Source organism: Dendropsophus ebraccatus, chromosome 13, assembly GCF_027789765.1.
Source record: "Dendropsophus ebraccatus isolate aDenEbr1 chromosome 13, aDenEbr1.pat, whole genome shotgun sequence".
Classification (NCBI taxonomy): Eukaryota; Metazoa; Chordata; class Amphibia; order Anura; family Hylidae; genus Dendropsophus; species Dendropsophus ebraccatus.
In genome coordinates this window covers 4,270,037-4,289,211 of record NC_091466.1, presented here as the reverse complement: position 1 = coordinate 4,289,211, position 19,175 = coordinate 4,270,037, and the positions used below count along the sequence as shown (strand labels likewise).

Here is a 19,175-nt window from a genome sequence, read left to right as displayed (position 1 = left end):
TTAAAAAGTGATACAAGTTTGTTTTCGTTATAAATCGTAGTGACCCCGAGTTACCCTCCTCGTTTTGCAGCCCACATAACTCACAACGTACGTTACAATGGGAACGTTACCTATAAATATGTGTTGGTGAATATTTAACTTGTGAATTTTTAAATAAAAGACTTTTTGGGTGGGAATTAGAGTGCTGGACGTTTCTTGGCTTGGATCATGTGCGTATACTTGGCGAGTCCCGGGTATTATGGACGGCACAATCATCCACTGCAATGTCTTCCTACTCTTCCCACTCTCAATCTCTTTGGACATAACATTTTCATTCATAGAATCCACTCTCGTTTTCGCTCTCTCGTGACACACGTTGACCCAACCTGTAAGTGATGTGTAAGAGAGAGTCTCAGCGTGTCTCCTGGGCCCACACTTTGCTATCTCCATTTTGTACTCAGGTAAACCCAGCAACAGCGCTAGGTCCATTGCTGCAAGATGTTCCCCTAAGTCTAGAAACCCACCAACCTGGGTTTTCTCTTGCATTGGAAGAACACCATGAACAGCTTTTTTGGTAAGCAAGCTGAATTACTGTAGAGTTACCAACCACATCTGCTGAATGTTTCCTCAACGTATCTACTACTCTTCTGTAAAATAGTATCTTTTCCCCTAATAACATGACTGTGCACTCATTATTGTGTTCTTTTTCTTCCACCATTTCTGTAGCCCGTCTCAGGACCGGTTCTATTTTATTAATATCTTTCTGTAGGTGAGGTCGCCAGAACAGGACACAATATTCCAGATGTGACCTCACCAGAGCTCTATACAGCAGGATCACAATCTCTCTCTTCCTACTGGTTATAACTCCAGCTATACAGCCTGGCATAGTTTGCTTTCCCCACCGTATGGCTGCAGGTGACTCCTTAGCCTCTTTTACTATAAGCCACTATGCTGGCAGTGGTGCCTGTTTTGTTTTGCAACAGATCCTGATACATTACAAGTGGCTGGTTTTTAGAAAAGAAATCCCACTTAAAAAAAAAGATGGTTTGCTTAATAAATCTGTCAGTTGTGGTGGTGGGTTTTTTAAAGGGCATGTCCTATGTCACTATCCTTACCTACTAAACCTTCTGTTTGGTCACATAATAAAGAACAAGACTAGAGATGAGAGAACCTGGAGCAGCTCGAGTCGATCCGAACCCGAACTTTCGGCATTTGATTAGCGGTGGCTGCTGAACTTGGATAAAGCCCTAAGGCTATGTGGTCATTTTTTACTATCCTGTCCACGTGAAAAGGTCTTCCAATGTGTCCTTATCCATACTGCCTTCCTTTACAAACAGCTGAAGATCGGTTAACTAAAAACAATCCTGTACACAACCCCCCCTCCCCACATACAGCACCCACACCATTAACCCCCCCCCCCCCCCGACACCCTCATTCCCCCCCCCCCCTCCCCCAACACCCTCATGAACCCCTCACCCCCAGTAGATTTTATGCTGCCAGTAACCTGATCAATACTAATCAATCAAGTTCACACACACACACTAGATAAAGTTTTCAGGGTTTTATTAGGGAAAAAAAAACATTAAAAAGCCAGGTCTCCATTTCTCTTCAGAGATCTGGACCCGGCGCTCTACTCTATAAACCACTATATCTTTTCTTATAAAAGCAATCCCTGCTCCGGCCCCCCCCCCACCCATCAGGGTATCAGGAGGGGGTGACCAGGTGTAACCAGTGCGGAGGATGAAGGCTGACAGGGCACAGGGTCACATAAAATGGTTTATTTAGCTTAGTACCAGACTTGTAAGAAGTGGACACAGCAGGGGTGTAATAAACAGAACACTTTATATATATATATTATATAAAAAATTCACATCTTCACCTAATAAAACCACAGAATCTCCTCGTGCCTGCCTTTATTCTGCTGCTTCTCAGTATATACAAGCTATAGATTTAGTAATGTACATGTATGTCCTACTGACGGCTGGTCACTAGGCCAGAACAAACCGTCTCCGGGGAGAATGAAGGGTTAAAAGAAAAAAAAACTAACAAAATAAAAACCTTTACTAAACGCACGAGAGGGAGCGCTGCTCATGAGGTTGTAGTGAAGACGACGCGGGGTAACCAGCATCTGCTATACATAATTCATGGCTGAGGATCAGAGACCCATCATAATGCAAAAACAAAGAGGAAGAGGGCGCCTGGTCAGCCGCTACACCGCCGCCTGGGGGTCTTCATCTACAGGAGAGGTAGACCAGGGGCCACAGTCCTCCCCTCCCCCTCAGGAACATGATGATGAATAAGAACTGAATGCCATAAAGCCCTGGACGTTACCAGGTGATGGAATGGTTAACTGAGGGGGAGGGGTTTAGAGTCAGTCACATGGTTTATAACTCAGTGTCATCGAAGCCGTAGAAGGACTCCGGGTCGCTGTCGGCCTCGAAGAGCTTTTGTAGCACCTCAGGGTCAGGATACTCTGCAGGCGGGCTGTCGCTGCACCAGTCGGCATCCTCGACCTGGTCATCGCGGTCCAGTTTCAGCTGCTCTTCCAGCAGGTCGATCAGCTCCTCTTGCATCTCGGCATTACGTTTGCTTGTATAGGATGTGCCATCGGGTCCCGGCAGGACACTGGCCACCAGGAAGGACTGCTGGACCAGTTCTGGGTGGTCACTTATGACATCTAGGACCTCAGTGAGCCAGTGTACCACAAGCTGGAGCAGCATCTCTGAGCTGCAGCTTTCTTCCTCCATACCTCGGGCCTGGTCTCTCCATTTCTTGTGGAGAAAGTTGGTGACCACTCTCCTGATGCAGACACACAGGGGTTGTATCTTACTGCTGCACCCAGCAGGAACCACGGCAGGCAGCGTGCAGGTGGAGCTGAGGAGAGCCAGAACCTCCTCTGACATGTGTGACCGGTGACAGTCCAACACCGCCATGCCTTTATTATTGGGACCATCCACATGTTTCTTCCAGACAGTCAGTGACCACAGCTCCATGACTTCATCATCGGTAAAACCCCCTTCTCTGGTTTCTAGTCTGACAGAGTCAGGGACGTGATCTACCCTCTTGGAGCTACCTCGACAACACACCAGTGTGGGTAACAGACTCCCGTCAGCTAAGATAGTTAGCACAATGTCACACCACGGCTCCCCCGTCCCAACAGTCTGCAGTGCACTCTCTTTCCGCTCCTCGCTACTCAGGAGTTCCAGGTCCAGAAAGAGCGACATTTCATCTACGGCAGCGATCATGGACAACGGGAGGTCCTGGCTGTGAATCTGTCGCTGCACAAAACTGATAAATGTTTGGGCATTGTCCTCCATTTCCTTGGGCAGCCGGCTGGCCACCGCCACCTTATCGTGTGTGCTTAGGTTGTGCCGTAGCATGAACCTCACTGCCCACTCATAGGAGATTTTGAAGCCTCCCTCCAGGGACCGCCCGATCTTTGTAGCCTTCTGGAAGAGTGTCTCCTCGTTGACTGGCTGTTGCTGCTCTCTCTGGATCAGCACCCACTCAGCAAGTTTCTCCTCGGCTTCAGAGTCGAGATATTTGCCCTCAGACAAGTTGTCCTGGTTCTCGGCCTGGAACCTCTGCAGCCATTGTCTGATGTCTCTGGGGGAGTTGTGGAAGTGTTCAGCCGCCTGCTGTATACTGCAGCACAAGGCAAACAGCACCACACGAAGCTTCTTGACGGTCAACTGCTGCTCCTTGTCCAGCCCGTCCTCAGCTTCTCCATCCTCCACCTCATCCATCTCATCCATCTCATCCACATCGATTCTCTGATCCTTCTGCTCGGGGCTGGAGCTCTCTGAAGCAGACAATACTTTCCATTTGTCATCATCCCTTCTCTCAGTTTCCTCTATAACCGCTATAGGACTGGTGCCATCATCCAGCTCCTCTCGAGGTCCTAAGACCCTGCAGTAAAGTAGGGAAAAAGTCAGATGAATACTGAAAGACAACATATCAAAACAGCGCTGTGGTTGTAGAGTGTAATGTGCGTCCACTACTGCCCCCACTACCATCTGCCATAAAGGGGGACACTACAGACAAATACGTCTGCACTAGTTTCACCAATTTTTTTTTTTTTCTTTTCAGTAACAATGAATACTTACCATGACAGGTCGGGCGAGGTAGAATCTGTGGAGACAAACACAATGAGGTTACAAATACACAGTAGTGGTGAATGAAGAAGCATCATTACATATATATTTTCCGTCTCACCAGGCCAGTGACAAAAGGGACACACTTACTTGTGCACACCACTGAAGTGTAGCAATGTGTTGGATTGAACACAAGATGCTTAGCCATGGCGTCTCCAATTCGTGTAACAAAAGGACAGGAGGAACATGTGAGCACCATCTCATCACTGCAGAGGAAAAGAGGAGGATCAGCTACCTGCGAAGCCAATGCTTGGAGGCGCTGATCTATGGACCTGTCACTCACCTGGGAAGACAGCTCTTGAACAGCGACTGGTACTTGGGGCTCTTCCGTGGGACGTGGTTACTAAGTAATTACAGACAGACAATGAGTCGGAGGGTCAGTCACCCACCCTCCCCTAATCCAGCTGGCTTCACTAACTTATTACAATACTGCCAGCACATATACGCTGCACATGTCCACCCCGGGAACACTTACTTGATCATGTGGTTAGCATAAGCTCGGGAGCAGCAGGTACCATAGCGGCAGAGAGAACAGTGAACGTAGGTGGGGAAATGATTATGGAAGTCTGGGATGTCAAAGCTGCACTCGAGGCACGACTGCTTTCCTACAAGGACCCTGAAAGAGCAGACAAAGAAAACATTCATATACAATCGTCTAGTAGGGCATCAGCCGACATTTAGGATGGATAATAACATCCAGCTATACACGGTGCCAGATACAGGACCGGGGGGTGCAGCAAGGTACTACCAACAACAGACAAGTAACATGCAATGTTAATACTCTATCCCATCCCCATTCTCATGGGGTCCACATCCTGGACTGAACTAATAAAGTGACATAGTGAACACTGCGCCCAAAAAAAACAAACCACACTACTCAGTCACCTCACAACTGACCGTTTAGAGTAGTCTGCAGTTTCTGTCGTATCTGTAGGTGGAACAAGAGATTTGGGGGTCATGTCCGGCAGAGGCAATAAGGGGGTATCCGAGGACAATGGAAGAGCCCGTGGCGGTGCTCGAGAGGCTCGGATGGTGACCTGTGGGCAGACAATTCATAGACACCATTGTTATGCTGACTGGGAGTGCATGGGCTGAACAGCGCACTACGAGCATTACTGCGGCCCACCTTCGTGCCCGGCTTCAGACCCTCCAGCTGCCGGGGTTTGCGGAAGGTTTTGTGGTGCTGTAACTTGTGTTCAATCTTGTCTTTCGCAAAAAGAAATTGTAGCCGGCATTTATTGCAGTGGTAGACGCTCTTCTTCTTGTCCCAAGGAGAAGTGACAAAACCAGCACACAAAAAGCAGCCATGTAGGAAGAAATGTTTGTAGTTACAAGAATACAAGAGGCAAATCACATGACAGCCGCAGCTCAAGAAAGGATGGTGTGCTGCTCAACGTAAGGGTACAAACACACACACACACACACACACACACACACACACACACCATATATGCAGCAGATACGCAGCAAATTTGATGGTGCAGATTTGATGCTGTGTTCAGTTATTTAGATCTAATCTGCTGCGTATACGGTGTGTGTGTTTGTACCCTAAAAGAGCAATAGCCTGCTGAGCTATACTTATAGGACCTGTCTGGGAGACCATCAGACCTCCTCCCTGCAGGCACATACTTATAGGACATCTCTGGGAGACCATCTGACCTCCTCCCTGCAGGCACATACTTATAGGACCTGTCTAGAGACCATCTGACCTCCTCCCCGCAGGCACATACTTATAGGACCTGTCTGGGAGACCATCTGACCTCCTCCCCACAGGCACATACCTATAGGACCTCTCTGAGAGACCCTATGACCTCCTCCCCGCAGGCACATACTTATAGGACCTGTCTGGGAGACCATCCGGCCTCCTCCCCGCAGGCACATACTTATAGGACCTCTCTGGGAGACCCTATGACCTCCTCCCCGCAGGCACATACTTATAGGACCTGTCTGGGAGACCATCTGACCTCCTCCCCGCTGGCATATACTTATAGGACCTGTCTGGGAGACCATCTGACCTCCTCCCCACAGGCACATACCTATAGGACCTCTCTGAGAGACCCTATGACCTCCTCCCCGCAGGCACATACTTATAGGACCTGTCTGGGAGACCATTCCGCCCCCTCCCCGCAGGCACATACTTATAGGACCTCTCTGGGAGACCCTATGACCTCCTCCCCGCAGGCACATACTTATAGGACCTGTCTGGGAGACCATCTGACCTCCTCCCCGCTGGCATATACTTATAGGACCTGTCTGGGAGACCATATGACCTCCTCCCCACAGGCACATACCTATAGGACCTCTCTGAGAGACCCTATGACCTCCTCCCCGCAGGCACATACTTATAGGACCTCTCTGGGAGACCATTCCGCCCCCTCCCCGCAGGCACATACTTATAGGACCTCTCTGGGAGACCATTCCGCCCCCTCCCCGCTGGCATTTATAAAGGACCTCCCTGGAAGACCATTCGGCCACCTCTTCGCTGGCATATATATAGTAAATCCCTGGGAGACCATTCCGCCACCTCCCCGCTGGCATACATACAGGACGTCTCTGGGAGACCATTCCGCCACCTCCCCGCTGGCATACATATAGGACCTCCCTGGGAGACAACCACCACGTACCTGGTGCCGCATGAAGTGCTGCTGGAAGGCGTTCCCGTTCTTAAATACTTTCAGGCAGTAAACGCACAGGAGGTGTCGTGTGTCTTCATGGTTCAGTCGGAAATGCGTGTCCACCTCTGCGTAGATGGAGGAGCGGTAAGAACACACCTGTAAGAAATGAAGATTGTTATATAGGCAAAGTCCAGCATCCAGTGGAGAAGTCTCCAGCCTGACACTTACCTGACACATGTACGGCATCTCTCCAGGTTTGTGGGTGTCTTTCATATGCTGAAGGAAGAGCGGCTCACTGTCAAATGCCCATTCACAAATCTTACACTTTGCTGTAAGAGAAATAAATAAGGATGACACTGGCGCCAATCTGGAAAAGCATCTGCAACGTGTGGGCATCAGGACACCTATACAGCATGCAGTATGGAACAGGCCAACACTAGATACAATACTGATCTACACAATGTACAGCTGGGTAACCCCGAAACATACAGAAAAATCGTGCACAATACAATCCTGACCAGGCAGCGGGGGGGATGGTCAGTAAGGTCAGTGTCCATGGATTCGCTCTGAAACCATCCAGCTGGTAAAAAAACTTGTATCCACCAGGGAGACGTCACAAGAAATGGAAAAGAAACCGAAAACAGCTCCAACTCATGCGAGGTCTCCCCGGTATACACAGAGACTGGTGTATCACCTGTAATATATCCGTCTGGAGTAAATGACCAAGCGGCTGACTGCTACACCATTCAGGCTGATCTAATGGTTAGCTCTTCTAACCAGGGCACATCACTCACTTGTGGACTCGTAGGAGCTATGCACGTTCTCCAGATGACACTGTAGCTGGAATGGGGTGGAGAACTGTCGATAGCAGTGCTGGCATGTGGTGTGCCCGTCCACCTCTCCGTTCTGCTGGTCCAACTCCACGTGGTGTCTCATATGATTCATAAACCTTCAGGAAGTAAGGGACGGAGTTATAAAGATGTAACATCAGAGGAGTGGCCCCTGGATACTGCTACATCACCAGTAGGACCCACCTGATATTATTCTTCAGCCGCTTGGAGCAATGTGAACAGCGGAAGGTGGTGGCCACCTTAGGAAGCCCTTGCATCTGGTACGTTTGGCCAATATCCCGTCCGTAATAGAAGTCATCTACTAGCATGATTAGCTTGCCCTGTGAGGCATCATCCGCGGAGTTCTCCTGAGGCTTGGCAGCCGGAGGCGCTGTACCACTTGGTGTAATAGCAGGTTTATCGGGGGTGGTCTGGGGAGTCGGTTCTGAATCAGACTTGCCTTTCTTGGAGAAGTCCACGAGCTCCGGACAGCAGTACTACAGCCAGAGAGATGCACAACGTCACATCCAATGTGTATCAGGTGTTTAGATCACCATTACTATCACAGGGTTACACATCAAAACCATCACAGTAACCTGCTGCACACCTACAGCTTCCCCAGACATGCTGGGCATTGTAGTTCTAGTACACAATGTCCTCTATGGTCTACATATGACATCTGCCCCTTCCTGCTGGTGACTGATCCAGACACTTGACTGCACTGGGTGGAACACTACATTGCTTTTCCCAACATTAATACTTACACACATGTGACCTCGAAGAGCCTCCAAAACTCGAAAAGGCGTCTGGCACCTGGGGCAGTACTTCCTGGATGGGTCCGGGTTCTCCATCTGGGCTCCAGAGGGCGCAGCTGCTAGAAGGGTGTGGACAGAAGACAGGGTCAGGACCCCATACATGCACACAATGTATCCACTATTACTGGGCTCAACGGATACCTTTCAGTCCGAGAGACTCTAGCTGGATGCCCCGCTGTAAGGTGCCCACGTTCGGGCTGGTGCCGTTGTTGCCAATTGCACTGGAGAGGATAAGCTGGGTGGAGTTCTGGGTAGTGGTCTGACTACCGCTCACCGCATTCACAAATTTCACCACATCATTGGTCTCACCTGGTCTCTTCACAGTAACCAGGCTCGAAATACTTACTGCAAGGCACAGAGACAAGAGCAAAGGGTTACTCTAAGAACATGTGAGCAGATAATACATGGTGGAAGACAGCAGGACGTGCCTAGGCCACAGCTTACCCAGCTTGGTGTTAGGGTTGGGAGTATTCTGGTTCTGGGAGATAGCCAGTGCCTGGGTGGGCTGCTGCACGGTGATCTGTCGGAGTGGTTGCTGGCTGGGCGCAGATGTGGTTGACGTGCTGGTCACTGGTTTGTTGACCTGGTTCTGAGACTGCGGCACCGTGCTACGTATGGTCAGGGTTGCGGGGATAACCGTAGTGAAGGTGTTTGTGGCAGGACGCACAGGAACGGTGGTTGCCGGCCGAACCTGGGTCACCTGCGAAAACACCTGGGGAACGCCAACCGCCGGCTTCATGAACTGTGTGCCCGCTGCTGGAGAGATGGAGAGAAAACTAAGGACGGGCAAATATAACCAGGGCCGGCGGCTCAGCCAGTAATCCCACTTACCTGGTACAATGGTGATCGGCCGCACAGTCTGGCCCTGCTGGACGTTCAACACAATGCCCACCTGATTCATGGCGTTCATAGTGTTCACGGTGTTTTGGACCGGCCTGACGTTTCGGACAGGGAAGCCCTGTGAAGAGAAACAAGTCATTCTGAAACCCTCAGGAGAATAGCGCTAACACTGCAGGGGATCAGGGGCTGTGACGGTACCTGCGCAGTTATGAAGATCGGCTGTGCCGCCATGGAGTTGTTGGTGGCATGGTTGGCATTCTGCATCACTTGCATGGGGCGAAGCACAGGCTGAGTAACCATGGTGCCCAGGCCTGGTGCTGGGTTCTGGGTCAGTATAAGCGGCTGAGGGCTCGGCTGGACTATAGGGGTTGTGCCTATTGCCGGAAGACACAGGTGTCAATGGTGAGAAAGACATGAGCGACTTTGTCCCCGTCGGAGGAAACAGCTACTTACCGCTGTTATTGGCGAACAGCGTGACTACGGTCTTCTTTGTATTGTCTGTATTCTGGGTGATGGTGTTGGTCACGGTGGTAGCGGTGGTGTAGTGACTGCCCAGGGTCTGCTGCACTACTGGCAGGGAAGCAGTGGCCGGCTGCAGGCTGATGGAGACTGTGACACAACAAGAGAGCACAGATGAGACCACTAGAACCCCCAGCGCCCCCCCTCACTGAGCACCACAACCCCCAGCACCTCCCCTGCCGAGCACCACAACCCCCACAACTATGACCACCATACCCCGCAATCCCCAGCATCTCCCCTGCCGAGCTCCACAACCCCCACAACTATGACCACCATACCCCGCAACCCCCTCCAAAGCACCACAACCCCCAGAACTATGACCACCAGACCCCGCAACCCACTCCAGAGCACTACAACCCCCAGCACCTCCCCTGCCAAGCACCACAACCCCCAGAACTATGACCATCATACCCCACAACCCCCTCCAGAGCACCACAACCCCCAAAAGTACGACCACCAGACCCCACAACCCCCTCCAGAGCACCACAACCCCCAGAACTACGACCACCATACCCCACAACCCCCTCCAGAGCACCACAACCCCCAAAACTACGACCACCATACCCCACAACCCCCACCCCTACAACCCCCCTTGATCACCGCCACCCCAAGCATCGCCTCCTAAGCACCACACCTCATAACTGCCCCAACCACAACCCCAGTCACCCAAACCTTAGCTACTACAACCCCCAGCTTCCCCCACACACAGACAACTCTAAACCAAGTAATGTGATCCCTCAGAGAGGCGCTCAGGTACCCCCCCATAAGCACATCCTCACCTGTGCTGGTCTTATCCAGGTAGCTGTAATCCTCAACCACAGAGTCCTCGATCACATCGCTAATCTTTTGCCACGGCTCCAGCTCCTCCTCCTCACACTCCATAAACAGGTCCGTGTCCATGGCTCCTGGCAACAGGAAGAGGGCACAGATCAGCAGAGGCGGACTACAAGACCCAGCATGTATGATACATTAGCACCAGACTGGGGAACTACAAGAGCCAGCACGGACATGTCAGAACCAGACTGGGGAACTACAAGAGCCAGCACGGACATGTCAGAACCAGACTGGGGAACTACAAGAGCCAGCACAGACATGTCAGAACCAGACTGGGGAACTACAAGAGCCAGCAGGGATATGTCAGAACCAGACTGGGGAACTACAAGAGCCAGCAGGGATATGTCAGAACCAGACTGGGGAACTACAAGAGCCAGCACGGATATGTCAGAACCAGACTGGGGAACTACAAGAGCCAGCACGGATATGTCAGAACCAGACTGGGGAACTACAAGAGCCAGCACGGATATGTCAGAACCAGACTGGGGAACTACAAGAGCCAGCACGGACATGTCAGAACCAGACTGGGGAACTACAAGAGCCAGCACGGATATGTCAGAACCAGACTGGGGAACTACAAGAGCCAGCACGGATATGTCAGAACCAGACTGGGGAACTACAAGAGCCAGCACGGATATGTCAGAACCAGACTGGGGAACTACTAGAGCCAGCACGGATATGTCAGCACCAGACTGGGGAACTACAAGAGCCAGCACGGATATGTCAGCACCAGACTGGGGAACTACAAGAGCCAGCACGGATATGTCAGCACCAGACTGGGGAACTACAAGAGCCAGCACGGATATGTCAGAACCAGACTGGGGAACTACAAGAGCCAGCACGGATATGTCAGAACCAGACTGGGGAACTACTAGAGCCAGCACGGATATGTCAGAACCAGACTGGGGAACTACAAGAGCCAGCACGGATATGTCAGAACCAGACTGGGGAACTACAAGAGCCAGCACGGATATGTCAGAACAGATGTTTGCTTATCTCTGCCGTGATGCTGCCTCTCCGGGCTGTAATAACTCCTCATATACAGGAAAGATCTGCAGCTGTGTGTGAACGCGCCCCAATACTTCAACCTGCAGCTGGATGCTCTCCTCAGTGTGAACAAGGTTCAACAACTTAGGAGCCATAATTACCCTGTACTGTATCAACCTGGGAGGGCCGCCCCCATCCACGGTACATGTACAGCGCTGTCCGGTAGAGCCGCCCCCATCCACGGTACATGTACAGCGCTGTCCGGTAGGGCCGCCCCCATCCACGGTACATGTACAGCGCTGTCCGGTAGGGCCGCCCCCATCCACGGTACATGTACAGCGCTGTCCGGTAGAGCCGCCCCCATCCAAGGTACATGTACAGCGCTGTCCGGTAGGGCCGCCCCCATCCACGGTACATGTACAGCGCTGTCCGGTAGGGCCGCCCCCATCCACGGTACATGTACAGCGCTGTCCGGTAGGGCCGCCCCCATCCACGGTACATGTACAGCGCTGTCCGGTAGGGCCGCCCCCATCCACGGTACATGTACAGCGCTGTCCGGTAGAGCCACCCTCATCCACCTGTCCAGTAGGGCCGCCCCCATTCATGGTACATGTACAGCACTGTCCGGTAGGGCCGCCCCCATCCACGGTACAAGTACAGCGCTGTCCGGTAGGGCCGCCCCCATCCACGGTACATGTACAGCACTGTCCGGTAGAGCCACCCTCATCCACAGTACATGTACAGCGCTGTCCGGGAGGGCCGCCCCCCATCCACGGTACATGTACAGCGCTGTCCGGTAGGGCCGCCCCCATCCACGGTACATGTACAGCACTGTCCGGTAGAGCCACCCTCATCCACGGTACATGTACAGCGCTGTCCGGTAGGGCCGCCCCCATCCACGGTACATGTACAGCGCTGTCCGGTAGGGCCGCCCCCATCCACCGTACATGTACAGCGCTGTCCGGTAGGGCCGCCCCCATCCACCGTACATGTACAGCGCTGTCCGGTAGAGCCGCCCTCATCCACAGTACATGTACAGCGCTGTCCGGTAGAGCCGCCCTCATCCACAGTACATGTACAGCGCTGTCCGGTAGGGCCGCCCCCATCCACGGTACATGTACAGCGCTGTCCGGTAAAGCCGCCCTCATCCACAGTACATGTACAGCGCTGTCCGGTAGGACCGCCCCCATCCACGTTACATGTACAGCACTGTCCAAAACTCTTCTATTGGTGGTGATTAAAGTGAACACACCATCTCATGGACTCTTGCATTGGTGGTGATTACAGTTATTGCCCCGCCCTATGCACTCTTGCATTGGTGGTAATTGCAGTTATTGCCCCGCCCCATGGACTCATGCATTGGTGGTGATTAGTTATTGCCCCTCCCTATGGACTCTTGTATTGGTGGTGATTTCAGTTATTGCCCCGCCCCATGGACTCTTGTATTGGTAGTGATTAGCTATTGTCCCGCCCCATGGACTCTGTTACCTCCAGTCAATGAGCTCCGCTAAGACGTCAGATTCCACTCTCAAAGACCTGAAAATATAAAGAAGAGGATCAATATCCCGTTTTACGGTGATGTGAGGGGTGTTGTGTCATCCTCTGTACATGTGATGTCATACATGAGAAGTTGTGTTATACTGTGTACATAATATCACGCCTGCCATGTTGTGTGATGCCAGGTGACGTTCAGTCTACATGGGCCGGGACGTACACAAGGGATGTGCTGTATACAGGGGGACCTGATGGTTCTGGATACATGTGATGTCCCGTATACATGTAGTGAAGAATTCCCAGCACTCACCAAGTCGTTTCAGCAGTTTCCTCACATTCCAGTATGGAGGTTACAGTCACCTCAGACGGGTTTTGGCAGATAGACCTTCATCAACTACTGGTATACTGGAACAAGGAGAAACGGCAGAAGCTACTCGGTGACCATCCCCTCTCACACTACCCTGCACTGTGGCACATGTGACAGGCCCGCCTCCCCATGGCACATGTAAGTGGTGTGTTGTGTACATATGATGTCATACGTGATGGGCTGTGTTATACTGTGTCTACATGATGTCACTCGGGATGTGTTGTGTACATATGATGTCATACGTGATGGGCTGTCTTATTGTGTACACATTGGGAGACATTTATTAAGTCTATCGGTTTTTGCGACAGGCTTAAAGACGTCCCCGCATTGCTGCGGCTGTGAGGATCTATGTAGAGGTGCACTGCCAACATACATCCCGTCCGTGCCAACAAAGTGAAACCTCTGAGCTGGCCCAGGCTTCCTTAACATTTTTCCACGGAAAAAAGATAAATGCGGCGCACACTGAGGCCACGCCCCCTCTGCATGCTGCCACACCCCCATTACACCCCCTCCCGCCCCCTCTAACGTGTGCAGAAACTATTCACAAAACAAACGGGAATCCTCTGTGCCACATAATAAGTGTGCCCCATGATGTCACATGGAATGTGCTGTACTGTGTATATATGATGTCATACATGATGGGCCGGGTAACACTGTGTACACATGATGTGTTGTGTGATGCCATGTGACATTGTATTGTGCACACATGATGTCATGCGTATTGGGGCGGGTAACACAGTGTACATATGATGTCATACGTGATGTTGTGTACACATGATGTCATGGGTGATGGGCCGGGTAACACAGTACATGTGATGTCATACGTGATGAGCCCTGTAAGGCTGTGTACATATGATGTCATACAAGATGTGTACATATGATACGTGATGAGCCCTGTAAGGCTGTGTACATATGATGTCATAAGTAATGTTGTGTACAGATGATACGTGATGGGCCCTGTAAGGCTGTGTACACATGATGTCATACGTGATGGGCCCTGTAAGGCTGTGTACATATGATGTCATACGTGATGGGCCCTGTAAGGCTGTGTACACATTATGTCATACGTGATGGGCCGTGTACACATTATGTCATACGTGATGGGCCGTGTAAGGCTGTGTACACATGATGTCATACGTGATGGGCCCTGTAAGGCTGTGTACACATGATGTCATACGTGATGCTGTGTACATATGATGTCATACGTGATGGGGCCTGTAAGGCTGTGTACATATGATGTCATACGTGATGGGCCGTGTAAGGCTGTGTACATATGATGTCATACGTGATGGGCCGTGTAAGGCTGTGTACACATGATGTCATACGTGATGGGCCCTGTAAGGCTGTGTACACATGATGTCATACGTGATGCTGTGTACATATGATGTCATACGTGATGGGGCCTGTAAGGCTGTGTACATATGATGTCATACGTGATGGGCCCTGTAAGGCTGTGTACACATGATGTCATACGTGATGCTGTGTACATATGATGTCATACGTGATGGGCCCTGTAAGGGCAGTGTGTACACATGATGTCATAGGTGATGTTGTGTACATATGATACACGATGAGCCCTGTAAGGCTGTGTACACATGGGGTCACACCGTGCCCACACAGGCTGTTGGGGTCCCGGCCCCCACATGGATGGGTCTCTGGGGGGGGGGATGCTCTTTTGTTCTTCCCGGCATTCCCTCCTCCCCGCCCCCCGGGGGCGCTGTCCACACCTCAGGTGCTGCTCCCCACAAGGTGTGCACAGGAGTCACCGTTTCCCACAGGGGCCCTCACTTGCCTCCTCTAAGGGCCCCCAAAACCATGCTCCTCCTCGCAAAATAGTCCCCTGGGCAACATGGCGGCAGCAGCGTAGAGGTACACCTCGGCCTGGCTCACATCGATCCAGCAGCGATCAGCCCCAAACTCCACCCGCTCCGCCCGCACCGGCTCTACACCTCACCTCGTCCTCGCCCGGGATTCCCCTGCTCGGTCGTAGGCCCGGTCACGCCCCGGGATTCCTCCGCCGCCTCACACCCGCCACCAAGCGCACTGCGTACAAAGAGGGCGAGCGGAGGAACACGGCTCATTCGCCGCGGAGGGATATTGTGGCGTCATTTCCTCAGCGCTCGCTGACTGGGCGAGAGCCTGGAGCGGGCATGACGTCATTGCAGATGGCCCCGCCCTCCATGAACTGTTGCAACTGCGCCTGCCTGGAGTGTCCCTCCTCCCCGAAGAGGGAGGGGCCTGTAGAATAATTCCCCCCTCTGCTGAACCGCCAAATCTTACGTAACCCCCCAAATGTGTGAGGGGAGGGGGTTACACCCTAATCCTGACAGGACTGCCCCCCAAATGTGTGAGGGGAGGGGGTTACACCCTAATACTGACAGGACTGCCCCCCAAATGTGTGAGGGGAGGGGGTTACACCCTAATACTGACAGGACTGCCCCCCAAATGTGTGAGGGGAGGGGGTTACACCCTAATACTGACAGGACTGCCCCCCAAATGTGTGAGGGGAGGGGGTTACACCCTAATACTGACAGGACTACCCCCCAAATGTGTGAGGGGAGGGGGTTACACCCTAATACTGACAGGACTACCCCCCAAATGTGAAGGGAGGGGGTTACACCCTAATCCTGACAGGACTGCCCCCCAAATGTGTGAGGGGAGGGGGTTACACCCTAATACTGACAGGACTACCCCTCAAATGTGTGAGGGGAGGGGGTTACACCCTAATACTGACAGGACTACCCCTCAAATGTGTGAGGGGAGGGGGTTACACCCTATTCCTGACAGGACTGCCCCCCAAATGGGTGAGGGGAGGGGGTACACCCTAATACTGACAGGACTACCCCCCAAATGTGAGGGGAGGGGGTTACACCCTAATCCTGACAGGACTGCCCCCCAAATGTGTGAGGGGAGGGGGTACACCCTAATACTGACAGGACTACCCCCCAAATGTGAGGGGAGGGGGTTACACCCTAATCCTGACAGGACTGCCCCCCAAATGTGTGAGGGGAGGGGGTTACACCGTAATACTGACAGGACTGCCCCCCCCCAAATGTGTGAGGGGAGGGGGTTACACCCTAATCCTGACAGGACTGCCCCCCAAATGGGTGAGGGGAGGGGGTTACACCCTAATACTGACAGGACTACCCCCCAAATGTGTGAGGGGAGGGGGTTACACCCTAATACTGACAGGACTACCCCCCAAATGTGTGAGGGGAGGGGGTTACACCCTAATACTGACAGGACTGCCCCCCAAATGTGTGAGGGGAGGGGGTTACACCCTAATACTGACAGGACTGCCCCCCAAATGTGTGAGGGGAGGGGGTTACACCCTAATCCTGACAGGACTGCCCCCCAAATGTGTGAGGGGAGGGGGTTACACCCTAATCCTGACAGGACTGCCCCCCAAATGTGTGAGGGGAGGGGGTTACACCCTAATCCTGACAGGACTGCCCCCCCCCCAAATGTGTGAGGGGAGGGGGTTACACCCTAATACTGACAGGACTACCCCCCAAATGTGTGAGGGGAGGGGGTTACACCCTAATCCTGACAGGACTGCCCCCCAAATGTGTGAGGGGAGGGGGTTACACCCTAATACTGACAGGACTGCCCCCCAAATGTGTGAGGGGAGGGGGTTACACCCTAGTATTGACAGGACTACCCCCCAAATGTGTGAGGGGAGGGGGTTACACCCTAATACTGACAGGACTGCCCCCCAAATGTGTGAGGGGAGGGGGTTACACCCTAATACTGACAGGACTGCCCCCCCCCCAAATGTGTGAGGGGAGGGGGTTACACCCTAATATTGACAGGACTACCCCCCAAATTTTTTCTCATAAAGGTTATGTCGCAGGAGGAGAGGGAAGCTGTTATGAAACACTTCTGTAATACTGTTTGGTATCAGCCTAGGAGTACCAAGAGTTCCTTAATTATATTAACCCTTAGAGGACCCGGCCAATTTCAATTTTTGCATTTTCGTTTTTTCCTCCTTGTGTATATAAGGCCATACATAGCAGTTGCATTTTTTCACCTAGAGACTCACATGAGCCCTTATTTTTTGCGTCACTAATTGTACTTTGCAATGACAGGCTGAATTTTTTCATAAAGTCACTGCGAAACCAGAATGAAATTCAATGTGTGGTGAAATTGGAAAAAAAAAAAAAACGCATTTCTTTTATTTGTTTTTTTTTCGTTTTTACGCCGCTCGCCCTGGGGTAAAACGGACTTGTTATATATGTTCCTCAAGTCGTTACGATTACAATGATATGTAACATGTATCTGATGGCCTGTAAAAAATTCAAACCATTGTTAACAAATATACGTTCCTTAAAAATCGCTCCATTCCCCGGCTTATAGCGCTTTTATCCTTTGGTCTATGGGGCTGTGTCAGGTGTCAGTTTTTGCGCCATGATGTGTTCTTTCTATTGGTACCTTGATTGCACATATACAATTTTTTTTGCTTTTTATTACAATTTTTCTGGATTTGATGCGACCAAAAATGTGCAATTTTGCACTTTGGGATTTTTTGGCGCTTACGCCGTTTACCGTGCGAGATCAGGAATGTAATTAATTAATATTTTGGGCGATTACGCACGCGGCGATACCAAACATGTTTATTTATTTATACCATGGGAAAAGGGGGGTGATTCAAACTTTTATTAGGGGAGGGGGCTTAATATTAATAACAACACTTTTATTTTTACTTTTACACTTATACTAGAAGCCCCCCTGGGGTTAGTGTTATTCCCTCTGGGGTTAGGGTTACTTTATTAGCGGGCACGGCGATTGGACCGTGCCCGCTAATAGCCGCGATCCAGGGCTACAAGCGGCACCCGGGACCATGGCGGTTCAGAGGGGAGGGGGTTACACCCTAATACTGATAGGACTGATCCCCAAGTGGGGGAGGGGAGGGGTTACACCCTAATACTCATAGGATTTCTCCATAATACTGACTTAAAACTGTGTAAGGGGAGGGCTGTCCCCCAATATTGACAACCAGCCATTAGTACTGTACATGGAGCACCCCAAAATATAAAAGAGTCTACAATATATAAGAATTAATGTTGAACCCCAAAACATTTATATGGGGGAACTACCCTTAGTCTTATATGTATTCCTGAATGTTACGACACCTAACTGTGTGAACGGTCACCGCTACCAAGTTACTAGTGCTGTACCCCAAAATCACACCTCCCAGAAATTATGAGTATCCCCAAAGGTCAAAGTCATCAGCCTTGGATCACCTCAAAATACTGATATTTCTATAGGAGCCTACAGGGGTGGGCACAGATACCCCCATAACACAGAAAGTAACCCCAGAAGCATAAAACAGAGACAGCCCCCCCATCACTGATGTGCACAGCCCCTCACCCTTACCGGGGGGGGGGGTGATAAAGTGCAGATTTGGGGATCACCTCCCAATATCAGTGATTGGAGCACGCATGATTTATTGGGGTTCATTGTAGCCAAGGGCCCAAGTATGAATGCACCCCAAAAATATCACCAGTACCCTCATCAGTCTCATAGTGGAGCAGATGGCAGCCATTTTGTTTTTGTTAATCAAAGATAACAATACTGTGTGATATCTGAGATGGCCGCCACTGCTGGTCCTTCTTTTTAAAGCTTATAGAAAGACGTAGCAGAGCTAAAAAAAAACATCTGAGGGGCGGCCTAATAACTACAGTATGTATAATATAACAGAGGTCAGTACAGAGCTACCCAGGACTGCACAGCAACCTAGA

General features: G+C 51.3%; 1 protein-coding gene across 4 annotated transcripts; it reads right to left on the bottom strand.

Annotated features, from left to right (window-relative positions):
* Positions 1-1,525: 1,525 nt before the first annotated feature.
* Positions 1,526-15,530, bottom strand: POGZ (pogo transposable element derived with ZNF domain). Of its 4 annotated transcripts, XM_069949357.1 has the most exons (20): positions 15,389-15,477; positions 13,062-13,109; positions 10,532-10,657; positions 9,687-9,842; positions 9,432-9,607; positions 9,225-9,351; positions 8,838-9,149; positions 8,535-8,738; positions 8,343-8,452; positions 7,783-8,075; positions 7,543-7,697; positions 6,977-7,077; positions 6,758-6,904; positions 5,260-5,391; positions 5,031-5,170; positions 4,609-4,749; positions 4,417-4,476; positions 4,224-4,339; positions 4,086-4,110; positions 1,526-3,888 (listed from the first exon to the last, which is right to left on the bottom strand). In XM_069949357.1, the coding sequence occupies exons 3-20, from the start codon at positions 10,650-10,652 to the stop codon at positions 2,364-2,366; spliced, it is 4,041 nt and encodes a 1,346-aa protein (XP_069805458.1). In that variant the 5' UTR covers positions 10,653-10,657; positions 13,062-13,109; positions 15,389-15,477; the 3' UTR covers positions 1,526-2,363. The 4 variants fall into 4 exon arrangements, with proteins under 4 accessions (XP_069805458.1, XP_069805454.1, XP_069805457.1 ...); XM_069949353.1 differs by lacking the exon at positions 13,062-13,109 and having other exon boundaries at positions 15,389-15,530; XM_069949356.1 differs by lacking the exon at positions 13,062-13,109 and having other exon boundaries at positions 8,343-8,449; positions 15,389-15,530.
* Positions 15,531-19,175: the final 3,645 nt, after the last annotated feature.